This window comes from Budorcas taxicolor, chromosome 18, assembly GCF_023091745.1.
Source record: "Budorcas taxicolor isolate Tak-1 chromosome 18, Takin1.1, whole genome shotgun sequence".
NCBI classification, from domain to species: Eukaryota; Metazoa; Chordata; class Mammalia; order Artiodactyla; family Bovidae; genus Budorcas; species Budorcas taxicolor.
The window spans coordinates 18688530-18706449 of record NC_068927.1 but is presented as its reverse complement, the minus strand read 5'-3'; the positions used below and the strand labels follow the sequence as shown (position 1 = coordinate 18706449).

At 40.9% G+C, this 17920-nt stretch overlaps 1 protein-coding gene across 1 annotated transcript in view; it reads left to right on the top strand.

Annotated features, from left to right (window-relative positions):
- N4BP1 (NEDD4 binding protein 1) overlaps window positions 1-17920 on the top strand; it is a 61502-nt gene that overhangs the window by 28502 nt on the left and 15080 nt on the right. The window contains exons 2-4 of the mRNA XM_052656152.1: window positions 6584-8277; window positions 14764-14894; window positions 16748-16844. Of these exons, the coding sequence (XP_052512112.1) occupies window positions 6584-8277; window positions 14764-14894; window positions 16748-16844 (1922 nt within the window). The remainder of the gene's footprint in view (window positions 1-6583; window positions 8278-14763; window positions 14895-16747; window positions 16845-17920) is intronic.

The window sequence follows — 17920 nt, the reverse complement described above, 5'->3', positions numbered from 1 at the left end:
AAAGATGATTCTGTTAAATTGCTGCACTCAACATGCCGGCAAATTTGGAAAACTCAGCGGTGGCCACAGGACTGGCAAAGGTCAGTTTTTATTCCAATCCCAAAGAAGGGCAATGCCAAAGAATGTTCTAACTATTGTAGAGTTGCGCTCACTTGACATGCTAGTAAGGTTATACTCAAAATCCTTCAAGCTAGGCTTCAACAATACATGAACCAAGAACTTCCACATGTACTGGCTGGATTTAGAAAAGGCAGAGGAGTCAGAGATCAAATTGCCAACATTCGCTGGATCATAGAGAAAGCAAGGGAATTGCAGAGAAACATCTACTTCCGCTTCATTGACTCCACTAAAGTTTTTGACTCTGTGGATCACAACAAACTGGAAAATTCTGAAAGAGACAGAATACCAGATCACCTTACCTGCCTCCTTAGAAACTTGATGCAGGTCAAGAAGCAACAGTTAGAACCCTATGTGGAACAACTGACTGGTTCCAAATTGGGAAAGATGTACAACAAGGCTGTAATCATTACCCTGCTTATTTAATTTCTATGCAGACTATATCACACAACATGCTGGGCTGGATGAACCACAAGGTGGAATCACTATTGCTGGGAGAAATATCAGTAATCTCGCGTATGCAGATGGTACTACTCTAATGGCAGAAAGTGAAGAGAAAGTAAAGTGCCTCCTGGTGAGGGCAAAAGAGGAGAGTGAAAAAACTGGCTTAAAACTCAACATTCAGAAAAATAAGATGGTACCATCTGTTCCCATCACTTCATGGCAAATAGATGGGGTGGAAAGTGCAAATAGTGACAGATTTTACTTTCTTAGGCTCCAGAATCACTGTGGATGGTGACTACAGCCATGGAAATAAAGGCATTTGCTCGTTGGAAGGAAAGCTATGACAGAAGTAGACAGTGTTTTAAAAAGCAGGGACATCACTTTGCCAACACAGGTTCCTCTAGTCAAAGCTGTGGTTTTCCAGTAGTCGTGTACGGAGCACCGTAAAGAAGGCTGAGTGCCAAAGAATTGACGCTTTTGAATTGTGGTGCTGGAGAAGACTCTTGAGAGTCCCTTGGACTGCAAGGAGATCAAACCAGTCAATCCTAAAGGAAATCAACCTTGAATTCTCACTGGAAGGTCTGATGCTGAAGCTCCAGTATTTTGGCCACCTGCTTCAAAGAGCTGACATTGGAAAAGACCCTGATTATAGGAAAGATTAAAGGCAAAAAGAGAAGGGAATGGCAGAGAATGAAATGGTTAAATGGCATCACCAGCTCAATGGATATGAATTTATGCAAATTGGAGGATAGTGAAGGACAGGGAAGCCTGGTGTGCATGGGATCAAAGAATGTGAGACATAACTTAGCAACTGAACAACAACAGTCCTTAATGTGATAAAGAATATATGCAAAATCTAACTTAGTGGTGAAAGACTGCATGTTTCTTTATAGCTTGTGATCAAAGGAAGCATGCCACCTCTCACGACTGCTCTTTGGCACATTGCTGAAAGTTATAGCTGGGACAGTAAGGTAGGAAAGTAAAAGGCATATAGATGAGGAAAAACAAATCTGCATGATGTGACTATCTAACTGGAATACCCCAGGGAATATAGAAAACTCCTGGAATTAGAAATCGGGTCAGCAGGGTCACCGGATATATGGTCAGCATACAAAAGTCGGTTGTATTTCTGTTTATTAGCAGTGAACACATAGGAACCAAAGTTAAAATGCAGTGCCATGTTCAGTTACTCAGAAACAGGAAGAACTTGGGTGTAAACCTCACGAAACATGTATAGGACTTGTATGCTCCAAACTATGAAACAGTGACGAAAGAAAGCAAAGATCTAGAGAAATGAAGAGCCAGCATGTTCATGCAAGAGTCTACAGACGTAATTTATCCTCAAATCAAAGTGCAAATTTAATGTAATTGCTAAATAAGATTAAAATTTGATACAGAAAGGCAAAGGAAGTAGAACAGCTGAAAATAATTTTTAAAAGAAGAAAAATGTGGAAGCAGTCACTACCCAGTTTCAAGAGATTATATAATTACAGTAGTTCATACTGTGTGGTATTGGTGTGGTGTTGGTGAAGGGATAAATTCATAAGTTGATGGAACAGAATCAGGAACCCAGAAATAGCCCCACACAAGTATGGCCAGCTGGTATTTGACGAACACACAAAAGCAACTTAATAGAGAAAAGATAGCCTTCTCAGGAAATGATGCTAGAGCAGCTAGATAACCACAACCAAAAACATGAACCTTGGCTTAAACCTTGCATTTGATACTAAAATTAACTCAAAATGGATTCTAGATTTAAACGTAAAACTTTCAGATGCTGACACACAAGAAGTCTTTGGGACCTAAGGCTTGGTAAAGGAAAAAACCAATAGACGGACTTCATTAATATGAAAAATGTTTCCTGTCACGAAAGATCCTGTTAAGAGGATGAAACAAGCTATAGGAGAAAAAAATGCCAGCCTCTTACTTCACAAAGTATTCATGTCTATAATACATGAACTTTCAAAGTTCAATAGTAAAATCTACACAGTCCATTTTTAGAAAGTGAACTAAAAGAAATGAGCAAACAGTTCACCCAAGAGGGACTATAGATGGTAAATAGAATATGCAGAACATTCAACATTACTTGCCATTAGGGAAATGGCAAAGACCATCATGAGATACACTGTACTCTTACTGGTTTGGTGTAGTTGCTAAGTTGTGTCCAACTCTTTGGGACCCCATGGACTGTAGACTGCCAGGCTCCTCTGTCCATGGGATTCTCCAGGTGAGAATACTGGAGTGGGTTGCCATGCCCTCCTCAAGGGAATCTTCCTGATCAGGGATTGAACCCAGGTCTCCTGCATTGCAGGCAGATTCTTTACTAACTGAAGTACGTGGGAAAAACTCTTACTAGCATTTCTAAAATAAAAGCTGGTGGCAATACCAAATTCTGGGAAGGATGCAGAGAAAGTGCATCTTTTATACATTGCTAATAGGAACATAAAATGGTTTAGTTGTCCTGGAACATACTTTGGCAGTTCCTTGTAAAACTAAACATGTACTTAACATAGCACCCAACAGTTGCACTCCTGGGCATTTATTCAGAGAAAGGAAAATGTAGGTCCACATTAAAACCTGTACATGATTGTTCAGAGCATCTTTATTTGTAATAGCCCCAAACAGGAGCAACCGAAATGTCCCTCAATAGACAGATGATTAGAAAACTAGTTAAGAGGACTTCCCTGGTGGTCCGTTAGGTAAGAATCCACCTTGCGATGCAGGGGAGGTCTGCAGAGCAGCTAAGCCCTGCATACGGCAACTAGAGAGTCGGTGTGCCATCTGAAGCAAAAGATCCCACATGACACGACTATCCCATGTCCTACAGCTGAGACCCGACGCAACCAAATAAATAATCCATGTTGTAGAGTAGTACTCAGTGGTAACAAGAAATGAACTGGTCGTACATGCACCAACTTGGATGGATTTTAAAGAGTTACATTGAGTGAAAAAAGCCAGTCTCAAAAGTCACATATGGTATGAGTCTGTTTATATAACATTCTCAAAATCACAGATTAGTGGTTGCCAAGGGTAGGCATAGTAGATGGAAGTGCAGTAAAGTGTGATTATAAAAGGATAACATGAAGGAAATCTTTGTAGTGAGAATTCTGTATCTTGATTGAAGTGGTATTTTCATGAAATCTATACTTGTGAATTAAAAGACGCTTGCTCCTTGGAGGAAAAGCTGTGACAAACCTAGACAGTGTATGAAAAAGCAGAGACATTACTTGGCTGACAAAGGTCCATATAGTCAAAGCTATGGTTTTTCTGCTAGTCATGTACGGATATGAGAGTTGGACCAGGGAGAAGACTCTTGAGTGTCCCTTGGACTGCAAAGAGATCAAACCAGTCAATCCTAAAGGAAATCAATCTCAAATATTTATTGGAAGGACTGATGCTGAAGCTGAAGCTCCAGTACTTTGGCCACCTGATGTGAAGACCGACTCAATAGGGGAAAAAACCCTGATGCTGGGAAAAATCGAAGGCAGGAGGAGAAGGTGACGACAGGGGATGAGATGGTTAAATGGCATCACTGACTCAATGGACATGAGTTTGAGCAAACTCTTGGAGATAGTGAAGGACAGGGAAGCCTGGCGTGCTGCAGTCTATGGGGTCACAAAGAGTCAGGCATGACTGAGTGGCTGAGCAGCAATACTTGTGGTAAAATGGCATAGAACTGTGTGCACTCACTGTATAAATGTAAATGTCCTAGTTTTGATTTTGTACTGCAATTATTAATATGTATTATGTAATGATTGGAGGAAATTGGGTAAAGAGTACACAGAACTTTTATGTACTATCTTTACAACTTCCTTTGCAATTTCAAAATAAAAAACTTCAGACCAGAGTCTACACGCAGCATAAGTTCAAACAAGTGATAGTAAAATGTTGCCCATTTGGAAATCTTAAAAAGACGCTCACGTTAATATTTAACGCTGCTTGCACATCTAGGGAAAAAGGACAGTTGATAACTGTATTTTGTGTTTAACACAATTACCATGGTACAAAAGCCAGTTCAGTTCACTCAGTTGTGTCCAACTCTTTGTGACCCCATGAACTGCAGGACGCCAGGCCTCCCTGTCCATCGCCAACTTGCGGAGTTTACGCAAACTCCTGTCCGTTGAGTTGGTGATGCCATCCAACCGTCTCATCTTCGGTCATCCCCTTCTCCCACCTTCAGTCTTTCCCAGTATCAGGGTCTTTTCCAAGGAGTCAGCTCTTCACATCAGGTAGCCAAAGTATTGGAGCTTCAGCATCAGTCCTTCCAATGAACACCCAGGACTGATCTCCTTTAGGATGGACTGGTTGGATCTCCTTGCAGTCCAAGGGACTCTTGAAGAATCTTCTCCAACACCACAGTTCAAAAGCATCAATTCTTCAGCACTCAGCTTTCTTTATAGTCCAGCTCTCACAAAAGTAGCTCTAATAAATTGTTCTTTTTTTTCTTTTAAGGCTCCTCTGTCCAGCATCAGTTATTTTTATTCTTTACTAACAAGCCCACAAATATTCCAGGTTTATCCAAAGGAGCCTAAGGAAGTAAAGAACTCATGACTGAACATTATACTACTTGGGTCGAGCTTTTCCCCTTGTTGTTTTCCTTGTATTCCTTATGTTTCATCTCATCAGGAATTTTGTATTCTAATTGTGTAAACATGGAATATGTGTACATTTGTATATAAATTATAGTAGAAGTTATGTGGCCATTGTAATACGTATACTACATGGTAGGTGCAGGTTTGTAAAGCCTCATAACTACATAGGTTGAACTTTGAAATAGCATCGTTTTGGATAACACCATTCCAATTTTAGTTTAAAATTTAGATTGGGTATCCCCAGGCTGTCTGTCCAGAAAGCTTTCACTGATAATTTAAAGTAATAGTGTTTCTATTATTTGGAAAGCACTTAGGACACCCTGTTGTTAGAACTTTACATTCATTATTCAGTTGAATTTCTTCACAGCACCTCTGAAATGGCTCTAGCCCCTCTCTCTCTCTCTCTCTCTCTCTCTCTCTCTCTCTCTCTCTCTCTCTCTCTCTCTGTCTCTCTCTGTCTCTCTCTCTCTCTGTCTCTCTCTCTCTCTCTCTCTCTCTCTCTCTCTCTCTCTCTCTCTCTCTCTCTCTCTCTCTTTCATAGTTGCAGAAACCGGGCTGAGAAGGGTTAGGTAACTTGAGCAAGGTCACCAGTTGTATGGCTGCAATTTGAGCCTGGGAACTGACTCCAGTGCCCAAGTTACTAAGAACTGTGTTCCACTGTGGGTCTGAGGGCTCACATGTTTACTTGATTCACACTTCTCCCTCCAGTGGCAACCAAATTGCTCAAGAACCCAGTTCCCTTCCTTACCTCGTACAGGCCTCTTTCAGTACCAGATTTCACTAGAAACTATGGCTTCATGTCTGCGAGTGGCGGCACTGTTCAGCATTCTCTGGTTCCTTATATTTAGATCTGCGTTTCAGTAGTCCGGTCATTCTTAGAGAACAGACATAAAATTATGTAGGGTATATACATTGTTCCAGCCAGCTAGGCAAATTTTGTTGTTAAACTGACCTTATTTTAAATGTCTTCAAAAATCCGTCTGTTTTATCCGTAAACAATAGTCGCAAAGAAAAGCCAAGGTTTGTTTTAGAGTAAATCCTTTGACTTAACTCCTCTCTGAATTAAATCAATGGTAATAAATGACAGCTAGTAGCAAGCAAAGATATTTATTCTTTATAGGCATAAATAAATCCAGTCTTGGTCATTATCAACTGTGCAGCTGGGCAAACTCCTAAAGATTGCATTGTAAGATACACTATTGAAAATGTTACAAATACCTGCCTTTTATGCTTAGATGCAGAGTTTTCAGTTCCTCTGAAAACAATTAGAACAGCTTATATCTTTTGTTTTAAAAACATGTTATTTTTTTCAAAGATATTAGTAGGCTTTTGACTTTTGTAAGGTTTGGTATTTGTATTTCGTATGTAACATAATATGTGCTGTAAAGTGCTTTTATAAATTGATCTAATTTCTTATCTTTTCTTTACAGGAATATATTAAAGGAATCTGTGAACCTGAACTAGAAGAAAGAGAATGTTACCCCAAGGCCATGCACTGCATTTTTGTTGGGGCACAGAGCCTATTTCTGAAGAGCTTGATTCAGGACACCTGTGCCGATCTCTGCATTCTCGACATCGGTCTCCTTGGCATCAGAGGAAGTGCCGAAGCTGTGGTCATGGCTCGGAGTCACATTCAGCAGTTTGTAAAGCTCTTTGAGAATAATGAGAACCTACCCAACAGCCAGAAAGAATCAGAGGTAAAAAGGGAATTTAAACAATTTGTTGAAGCTCGTGCAGACAGTTACACAATGGATTTGTTAATTTTACCCACTTCCTTGAAAAAAGAACTCTTGGCACTCACCCAAGGTGAGGAGAATCTGTTTGAAACAGGAGATGATGATGATGTTGAAATTAGAGATTCTCCACAAGGGGAGTTTACACAGAATGCTGCCACAGGGCTGACTATTTCCAGAGATGAAATTGTTTTGCAGGAAGATGCAAGAAATAAAGCGGGGACTCCCGTTTCTGAGCTTACAAAACAAATGGACACAGTCTTTTCTAGTTCACAAGATGTACTTTTTGTTCCAATGAATGGTGTAACCCCAGATGAAGAGGCACTTTCCAAAGACAGAGTTTGTCACAAGAGGAGGTTTTCTGATTCTGAAGAAAGGCATACCAAGAAACAGTTTTCTTTGGAAAATGTTGAAGAGGGAGAGCTTCTACATGATGGTAAGACATTAGCTGGAAGTGTAATCACTGACGTCTCTGATTCTTCCACTGAGGCCGAAAGTTTAAGTCCAGACGTAAAAGACACTACTGAGGAAATGGAGTACAACATTCTCGTGAACTTTTTTAAAACCATGGGCTACTCCCAAGAAATTGTTGAAAAGGTCATTAGGGAGTATGGGCCATCTACTGAACCGTTATTACTCTTGGAGGAAATTGAAAAAGAAAATAAGAGATTCCAAGGAGACAGAGAATTTTCACCTGGTACTGTGTATCCAGAGACCAACAGAACCAAAAATAAAGGTGTTTGTAGCAGCATAAATGAGCTTGCAGCAGATTCCACTCCAAAGAAAACACAAACTCACACACAGCAAAATATGGTGGAAAATTTTTCTCAGTTACCATTCAGAGTTGAATCAAAACCATGTACCTCAAATTGCAAAATTGATACTTTCAGAACAGTGCCAATAGAACAGAAACAAGAAATCTGGAGTTCAAATCAGAACTACATTTGTAACATAGACCTTGAGACTGATGGCCTTTTACCCTCTGTTGTCCCTTCAAGTCCCAAAGAAGTTGTCAGTTTTGTTTCAAGAGGAGCTTCAAGTCACCAGCCCAGAATTCCGGTTTTTCCTGAAAACGGTTTGCAGCAGCAAGCGGAACCTTTGCTTCCAAATAGTGTGAAGTCTGCCTCTGAAAACCGCTCGAGGTGTTGTAGCTCTCCTCAGTCTAAGCCCGGCTGTCCACCCCTTTCTCCACCGATGCCACTCTCCCAGCTGTTACCTTCAGTTACTGATGCTAGGTTGGCGGGACCTTCTGAGCATATTGATTGCTCAGTTACGGGGGTTCAAAGATTTCGAGATACTCTGAAAGTGCCCTACAAGCTGGAATTAAAAAATGAACCAGGGAGGACGGATTTGAAGCACATTGTTATAGATGGAAGCAATGTTGCGATTACGTAAGTCCACTCTCTTCAAATTATAGCTTTCAATAGGGCTCTTAGCCATGTCTCAGAATTGCAGTGTTTATAGGAACTATATCCTGTGTGTAGTTGACCCCATTCTCTGGCATTGTAGACTCTTCCTTCGCTCTGCTAAACCTATATTTCTGAGGACAGGGAATGATAGAAAATTTGGCTTTTCACATTGCATTTCCCAGTGATAAGCAGTAGAGAGACTTAAATCCTCAAGTTCTTAATGCTGTCTTAACACCACTGGGTTCTGAATACAAGGATGAAGCTTAAAACAAAAACGAGATTTCTTTTTCTGTTTCTGTACATGCCAGGTCTTAACCCAAGAATGTGCAGTGGTAATAGGCGTGATGTATTTCTGTAATACTTTTGTTGATAAGAGTGACAGCAGTTTCCTTTCAAAGGAATTCTTCAGTTTGAGTTTCTTTATGGGCCTCTCCTCTTACTGAAAGTTTGTATAGTAAAAGAAGTTAAATGATCGTTTCTATTTAACCTGTCTTAGAACTCTTAAGGGGCAGTTTGATATAAGGAGAGTGTAGGGGTCAGAGTCGGAGTCTCCGCCCACTGGGAACCAGCTGTTTTGACCTCAGACGGGTTTCAGCCTGCTTGGTTTCACTTGATACAACCTTTTGCCCTGAGCTAAAGGACATCTTTATCATGCTATTTCAACAACTGCTAGGTAATATCTCTCCATGGTTTTCAAAACCAGTCAGTCAACTGATTTTGAAGATGTCTTTAGTTCAGTTCAGTCGCTCAGTTGTGTCCGACTCTTTGTGGCCCCACGAACCGCAGCACACCAGGCCTCCCTGTCCATCACCAACTCCCGGAGTTTGCTCAAGCTCATGTCCATTGAGTTGATGATGCCATCCAGCCATCTCAACCTCTGTCGTGCCCTTCTCCCCCTGCCCTCAATCTTTCCCAGCATCAGGGTCTTTTCAAATGAGTCAGCTCTTCACATCAGGTGGCCAAAGTATTGGAGTTTCAGCTTCAACATCAGTCCTTCCAGTGAACACTCAGGACTGATCTCCTTTAGGATGAACTGGTTAGATCTCCTTGCAGTCCAAGGGATTAGCATTTTAAGTAGTTGCAATTCAAGAAAAAGGGCATCTGGACATGGAATGAAGGAGAAGTTGAAATACAGTTGGCCCTCTAAGGTTGTGGGGTTGGGGGCCATCAACCCTCTGCATGGTCAGAATTAACCTTATTGTCAGCCCTCCATAAAGCTGTTCTGTATCTTATAGTACTGTAGTATTTACTATTGAGAAAAGGTCCATGTTTAAGTGGACCCTGTGTTCAAACTTGTGTTGTTTAAGGGTTATATGTACTTTCCTGAATTGCTGGATGCTTATATGACCTCTTTCCTAGGAGTTCTAAAACATCAATTAATCCCCTGATTTTTCAGGAATACTTGATAAAATTGAAAACTGAATTGAAAACTATTATTAAATTATGCATCTATTACATACTTGTTATTTTTTGTTATAATTTTCAGAGAAATTCACAAGAAGATAATGTGATGAATTCCATTCATGTTGGGATTCACATTCATTTGAGATTCCATTCATTTGAGATTCACATGTACCCATCAGCTAACTTCAGTAATTATCAGCTCATGGCTTGTCTTGTTTCGTCCTTTCACTTTGTTTCATCTGTACCCTACCTGCTGCCTTTCACCCATTTTGAAGGAATTTTCAGATATCTCATTTCCATCTATAAATATTTTAATATTTTAGTATCTATTTTTTAAATATAAAGATTCTTCTGATTTTTTTTGAATGGTGCTGTTCTTTGCTGTCAAAAATAAGAGAAGAAAATGCCAGCACTTCACATGTAAAAGTGAATATAGGCAGTAAAAATACGTAATCTGGTTGTCTTCATTTCCAAATAATGCTGTTTATTGTCATTTCACTTTGTTTTTTGGCAGTTCTTTTGGGGGAAACCCAGCAAATGGCCCACAACTGTATGGCGTTATCTAAGTAAAAATGTAAAGTGCAATTTTAATTACTCACAGCCCAAGCCCGACAGCAGTTCCTCATTGTTAAACAATTTCTTGAGCCTAATGATGATATAAAATTTAGGTCACGATTATGAGTAATATTAATCCTTTTTCATTTTTCTGTATGTGGAGAGATTTGGGTGTTCAAAGGCTAAGAAATGCAAATTAAGATGGAATGAACGGTGATAATGATACTTTTAAAAAGCCTTTTTGTAGTAACTAGTGTATTTCTCAGAGGAGTTACTGTTAGAATTTATAGAGTCACACTGGCTGTACAGAAAGGATGTTTTTGCATATCTGGTCCCTCCTACTTTGCCCATAATGCCCCCAGGCCATTGTGACACCCCGAAACACTGTTACATAATTCCTAACCTCCTTCAGTACAGTGCCATTTCTTTTGAAAACCACTGAATTAGTGCACTAAGGGAAACCACAGGCTGATTGAGAGGATTTTAATTTTCTTTGAATTCATAGATGTCTCAATTAAAAGCAACTCTTTTACAAAGGATATATTATGCTAGACAGACAGACTTATACTTAATTTAATGGAGATTGATCTCAAAATGTCAGTAATTAAAATTAACTCTTATTCTTGGAAGAAACTGTTTACTGGGTACAGGGGTTTTTTGGGGGGGGGGTGATGGAAATGTTTTGGAACAAGATACAAATGGTGGTTGCACAACATTGTGAATATGCCAAATTCACTTTAAAATGATTATTTTACATTGTGTGAATTTCACCTCAATTTTTTTGAGTCAGAAAAAAAATTATCATTCTAAACCAGCTGCTTCAGTTTAAATGGGAATTATAGACTATAAATTCCATAAAGGAAGTGATTCATGTGTGTTCGGCTCACTGAACTATCCCCAAGGATTAGTAACCACTTGGTGACAATGTGTTGAATGAATGAATGAATTAAAGACTTAATGAAGATTAGAATTGTTTAAATGACTTTTCACCACCTATTTATAGCTTGGTCTTCCAGTTGCTGTAGTAAATCAATTTGGATTACATTTCAACAAATATTTGGAATCTTAAAACTGAAACACTTGTTATATGTCAGGTACTGACTTTATCTTTTAAAACATAACCTTTACACCAGTTTTGTGAGATAAAAATTATCTGTAATATACATAACATGAAATGGCTTGAAAATCTTGTCCAAGATTATGCAGCTACAAAGTTTTGACCCATGATACAGTTCTCCAGAGCCATCGTGCACCCCACCTCTTCCCACAGAAGTTGAGATTGAATTTTTAGGCCTTAGTGCCACTGGATACATTACTCCTGAGTTGCTTAAGCACTGCTGAGTAAACTTCACTAGCTTGACCTAGCTAGTTGGGGAAGTAGTTAAAAAGGAAACTTGAGTATTTGAGCAATAGGTTTGAACCCTTCCTTAAAGCCACTCAAGCCCACTCATCCCTGGGTTTCTGTAAAGCCTTATTTATTTGCCAGGCCAGTGTGAAGTCTGCAGTTTCTAACACACCGTGAGAAATTCCGAAATACCCTACTTAATGCTGCTGATTATGCATATCTCTACTTGGTTTTTCCCCTTTGTCACCGTGAATGAGTCAAACGATGAGTAAATGGAAATTGTATGTGGTGTATGGCTAGACATCACCGCAGTGGCCAGATAACATTTGGTCTCTGTCAGTCTGAAACTTCAGCAAAGAGCACCTGACTTATCTGAATAGATAATTTTCCATGTAGATGAGGTTTGTCCCTTCACTTGCCTATATGTTTTAACCATTTTTTCATGGTAGTCTTGTATATCAGGGTTCCATGGCTCTTGTTATTACATGGAGGCTGTAGAAAAGAATTACTCTTTCCTGGGTAACTCAGAAAGGGTTTTTCTCTCTTTCCCCACACTGCCCTGCTGGTTCTGTGATGGCCCTGCATTTTCATCGTTTTTCAGGTATTTATCACCCATCTCCTCTCTGCTTTGAATCCTCTTCTTTCTAGTTGACTGCTATAATACAGAAGAGGAAAACAACACAGTGGTGTAACTTGTCTCCAAGTATATGGAAACAGAATCTCCCTTGAGAGCCTGCACATCTGGTTTCTCAGGCTTAATATCTGTTAATTCTCCGTTTGCATCTGGGAGCCCCAGAGCTTTGGCCTTCACCAGGGTAGAGAGGTATTATTGTATGTGTACCCTTTGTCTCTGAGTCAAAAAAGACAGTTGGTCTGTGTTTACCTGTCAGCAAGTTGTTTTTTTTGTGATTACAAAGAGGCTAGGAGACAGCACATCTTTTGTTTGGTTATGATATGAAAATAAAAGTGGGACCTTATTATTTTAAACTCAATAATTTGGTTCTACTTGATTTTATTTATTTCTCTTCTGGATTAGTCCATATGTTCTTTACCAGAAGTTTGAACTGCGATTTATTCCTGAATCAGCTCTAGAAATTTTTCAGGGTATTAAAAATGTTTTGCTCTTAATCACTGAGGATAACTAACCCTTTGAATTTTTTTTTTTAATCTGTGCTGTTTCTTCATTGCTACTCAGGCTTTTCTCTAGTTGTGGACAGCAGGGGCTCTCCTAGCTGCAGTGTGCAGGCTTCTCTTTGTGGTAGCTTTTCCTGTTGCACAGGGCACAGGCTCTCGAGCACACAGGCTTCAGCAGTTTGGGCACATGGTCTCAGTAGTTGCGGCTTCCAAGCTCTAGAGCACAGGGTCAAGAGCCTAGTTGCCCCTAGGCTTGTGGGATCTTCCCAGACCAGTGATCAAACCCGTGTCTTCTGCATCGGCAGGTGGATTCTTAACCACTGAGCCAGCAGGGAAGCCCCTGGAATTTTGTTTTCGTGCTAGTGTTTCTAGAAACTCCACTTTCCCCCTCTAAGCTTGAGAGAGGTTTCAGGGCAGTAGAATTTTACCTACTGTCATTTCCCTCCTTTTCCTTGAAAAGCATTAGTCGCTTGATTGTGTCCAATGCTTTGTGACCCTGTGGATTTTGGCCCACCAGACTCCTCTGTCCATGAAATTCTCCATGCGAGAATACTGGAGTGGTAGCCATCGCTTCTCCAGGGATCTTCCTGACCCAGGGATTGAACCCAGGTCTCCTGCATTGCAGGTAGATTCTTTACCATCTGAACCACCAGGACCCAAAGGAATGGACTGAGACTTTATTTCCACTTAGTTTCTGCTGTTGCTGTCAACAGAAACATTTAAGGAAAAGAGGAAAAAGAGTTGATATACATTTGTGTCTGATGAATTAGCTAAGAAGGCACTTAAGCTTTTTTAGTGCATGTCTCTCAAGACTAAGACCCTCTGTACAAAAACTACCCCCCTCAAGCCGATTTTCCAGTAACAAATGCCATATTGCTACATTCCTGCCTCATTTAAATGCTTTTAGATAAACAAGCCACTGCTAAGTTATTTCATCAAGAATGGGTTTGTTTACTTGTGTACATTTCCTGGTGTGGAGCTGATGCCTGTGCAGTCTCTGATTTATGATTCACTGAGAAGAGTGGGTTTTAGCCTCTAAAAGGAGGCATTTCTGAGCCACTCCTCTGGATGTTAGATGCTTGTTACAGGTCCAGCCCATTCTTGCTCCATGAAAATGTAGATTTAGTTGGGGACAGTACCACTGGCGATAGTGGAAAGGGTTAAAACCTCTGCTTTTCCTTAACTGCTGGAGAATAGTTTTTAAATATTGTTCTTCATTTCTTTTGAAATTGGTTTTGGGGTGGGGAAACAGTTTTTAATCCTCTGAACCATGAGTTACAAAGTAAGGGCCCGATCTGGCCACCACCTGTTCTGGTAAACATGGAACTTAGCTCCAGCCCCTCTCTTAGAGTTGATAGTTCTGTGGTGCGGCCGTGTCTGGTGCTCACTTGTGTTCCATACCGTCCCTTGTTTAATTACTTTCCCCTTGCTTTCTGCTTCCTACACGAGAATCATACGCCAGGGCCCCCAGGTAGTTGCATGTGAGTCTTGCCGTCAGCTTGTTTCCTGGAAGCTGTAAACTGAGTTGGTTTCCCAGTTGTCCAGAGAGGGGATGCAGCCCTCCTGGATGGAGGCAGATGCATTTGAACCCCCTGGGAGCTGTGGTGGTGAGAACATGTCATGGGATCATTCTGATCATAGCTGCTTCTGCTGCGGCCACAAATTCCCTTCTAACATTCATCAAAGATTCTTAGAGGCCAGTGGACTAGGCCTCTCGAGAATGGGCTCTTCATCTAAAACCAAACATAAAAGGTTTCGTAAACAAGTATAGCCCCGAAGCTCAAACTGCCCTCTACCACGGAAGCACACTCAAAGCAACTGAATAAAATAAAACAGAAATCACGAAACTACTGAGTCACATCTCCTATCATGGTTTCTCTTGGCTTTGTAAAGCAGCAAACTGTTAAAGGAAATATTGTCCTAATTGTTTTTGTTGTTTGTGGATTTTACTTTTTCACTTTATTCTGGTAAAACTTAACATGCTTGAAACATGCTTTCAACTGAAATAAATTTTACTTATTTTCATATAGCCATGGTCTGAAAAAGTTCTTTTCTTGTCGTGGAATTGCAATTGCGGTTGAATATTTTTGGAAGCTCGGCAACAGAAACATCACTGTATTTGTTCCACAGTGGAGAACAAGGCGTGATCCTAATGTCACAGGTGAGACAAACTGATTTTTCCAGGTTACTAATAATTAGGCAATCAGTTGGCTCTTAATTGCAGCACACACTACTTAGAATAGTGCCATGTGCCATAGGCAGCAGCTTTAAAGCTTTAAAAACAGAACTAAATTTGTTGGACCCAGTTAAAAAAAAAATCAGTTGAAGAGAGTGTTATAGCATAAGACATACTTGGGGGAGGGATGGAAAGTTTAATAGATGTTTATGAAAAGTTATGTTAGTCTTCATTATATATCACAAAAATTTTCCTTGACTTTCTAAAAAGTTGATTAAATATGTCTTTCTACTATGCTAAGGTTTCTTCCTCTTTAAATAGTATTTTTGAAAATGATCATTTGATAAATTTGGAACCTTCACATAAGATGTCTTTTTAACAGTTTGTTTAATAGCTTAATATAAGTCATTTATGTTCACTGTGTAGTACTACATGGCTGACCTGCAGGCCCCACACGGAAGATTTTAACTTATTATGGATCCTGAAATATCCAGAGAAAGTTAAGGTTTTTCTTCTCTTGGGTCTTAATAGGAAGATTCGTGAAAGGGCTGTGCCAAGCAGCTTGATGCATCAGACTGCTGCTGCTGCTGCTAAGTCGCTTCAGTCGTGTCTGACTCTGTGCGACCCCATAGACGGCAGCCCACCAGGCTCCCCCATCCCTGGGATTCTCCAGGCAAGAATACTGGAGTGGGTTGCCATTTCCTTCTCCAGTGCATGGAAGTGAAAAGTGAAAGTGAAGTTGCTTAGTCGTGTCTGACTCTTAGTGACCCCATGGACTGCAGCCTACCAGGCTCCTCCATCCATGGGATTTCCCAGGCAAGAGTACTGAAGTGGGCTGCCATTGCCTTCTCCGATGCATCAGACTACCTGGAAATAAAAGGTAGACTGGGAGGAGGAAGGGTGAGAACAGGACCCACGCAGCACATTCACCAGGAAGTAATAAAACTTAGTCGCTGTTGAGGGTAGAAATGGTGAAAGTACATTTCCCAGGTATCCCAGCTTCCCTCCCTCAGGGGAAGTGTATTTGTCCTAGCAGAGGGTACTTGAGAATAAGGCAGGACTACTCACTTCAGTCATTTTTGCAGTAGGATCCCTGAAAGAGTCTTGTGAGCCTTATGTGCTGTGCATCCCTAGAGCCATAAAGCAGTGTGTGTGGGCGCTTCAGCCTGAGCCCGTGGTGAGCGCCACTGTAGGGAGTGCAGCAGTGGGGCTCTCGGACCCCGAGCCTGGAGCTGCTGTTTTGCCTGTTACTCGTTTGTCGTTTTGGCCCTCTTACTCTCTGTCATGACCCACTCCCATGAAAATCAGTCAATATTTGTACCGATAACAGAGAAGAGATTAGATAGGGTAGCAATCAGAGGGAGGTTTGACAGACTCTTGGAATAGGGACCAAGCAGTCCTTTTCGGGATCAGGACAGAACAGTCTGTCTGCCTCTCTGGCTTCCCTCTTCTAGTCCATCCCCTGCCCTCTCTCAGGGACTTCGGCCCTCACTCTCTTTGTCCTCTATTGCTTGTAATAGAGCTGAGAAAAAGTTCTTAATAGTAAGATCCTTTATGTATAGGTTTATGGTTTATTCTTAAGAAGCAAATAAGTTGAACATTTTTAAGTTTAAAAAAATAGCTAAAGTCAATTTTTACATTACATTTGTTTTGGAATATGTCTTCCTTGATTTTTTTCCCCCTTCCCAGTAAGTTCATAAAATGCAGTCTTTGTGAGTCAATAGAAAAAAAGTTACCTACAAGTCTCCAAGTGAAACATTTGGGGGTGCTTTCATTTATTGAAACATCTGGGTAGATAGCCTTTTTCTGAATGTGTATTCAACTTATTCCATAAACAGAACAGCACTTCTTAACCCAGCTCCAGGAGCTTGGAATATTATCTTTAACTCCTGCACGGATGGTCTTTGGAGAAAGAATTGCTTCTCATGATGACAGGTATGAAAGGCTGTTTTCCTTTCTAAAGTGGGTGTGGGGTGGTGAGGAGCCAGCCACCTGCTCCACCAGACAGTTCATCTGGCACCTGAATCCACATCTTAAAAGGACATGCTTGACCCAAGTTTGAGAATTTTAACATTCATAGTCTTTAAGGTTATACATTCAGGGACATTACCAAAGAAGCTATTGAGTTAAAAAACTTTTTTAATAAAACATGGCTGAGAATCTGTAAGTAAAAGCCCACATTGAGTTGTAGTCTTTTTAAATACTTGCTAGAAGTAATGTTTGTCTTGTCTTAGTGTGGCAGCCTCAAGAGTGCTTTTCACACTTCCTCTGTCTCCTCCTGGTTCTGTCTGGCTGGTGACTTAGTCTGTCACTGTGATGCCTGAGCCCTCAGCATTTCTTCCATATAATAGAAGATGGTCTCAGCTGACCCTCGTGTTAAAGGAATAAGCCGCCTTTCTTAGGTTGGTACATTGCTCAGGGAGCAGGTGCTGAGGCGAGTGTCTAGGAACTGAAGTGCTGGCGTCCTGTTCTTTGCTCTCCTGCCCTCACCCTCTGTCACTCTGACCTCTAGCCCTTACAGCACCCTGGTGGTGTTGCCTCATTGTTCTATCATAGTGCTCCCTCACGTGGAAGACAGCACTTCGCTTGTAACCCAAGGTAGTGAATGATGGTCAGATGGGTGAGAGATGAAAAGAGGAGCTTGGCAGGGGAAGATAACTTGGCGTGATAGCAGACATTCAGCAGAAGGTCCGAAGGGCCTCCTCACTGACAACCTCTTGCCCTTCACCAGGCTGGTATGAGAGACCAGATCTGGGGAGAATCAGAGATGGCACGAAAGAGTGCGGGAGGAAGCACCTGGGGGTAGGGGCGTAGGTGAGAAAGTATTGGGAGATTGGGATGGAGGGATTACCCTTGCTCTAGAGATACTGGGTAGGGACCCTGGAGAGCTCACATGAAAAGGCGGATTGGACTGCCAGGCTCATGAAGAGCCTTCAGATGCTGTTAATGCAGCAGCTTCCTTCTCACACCTACAGAATTTGAATGCACACACAAGTATGTAAACTAGGTTT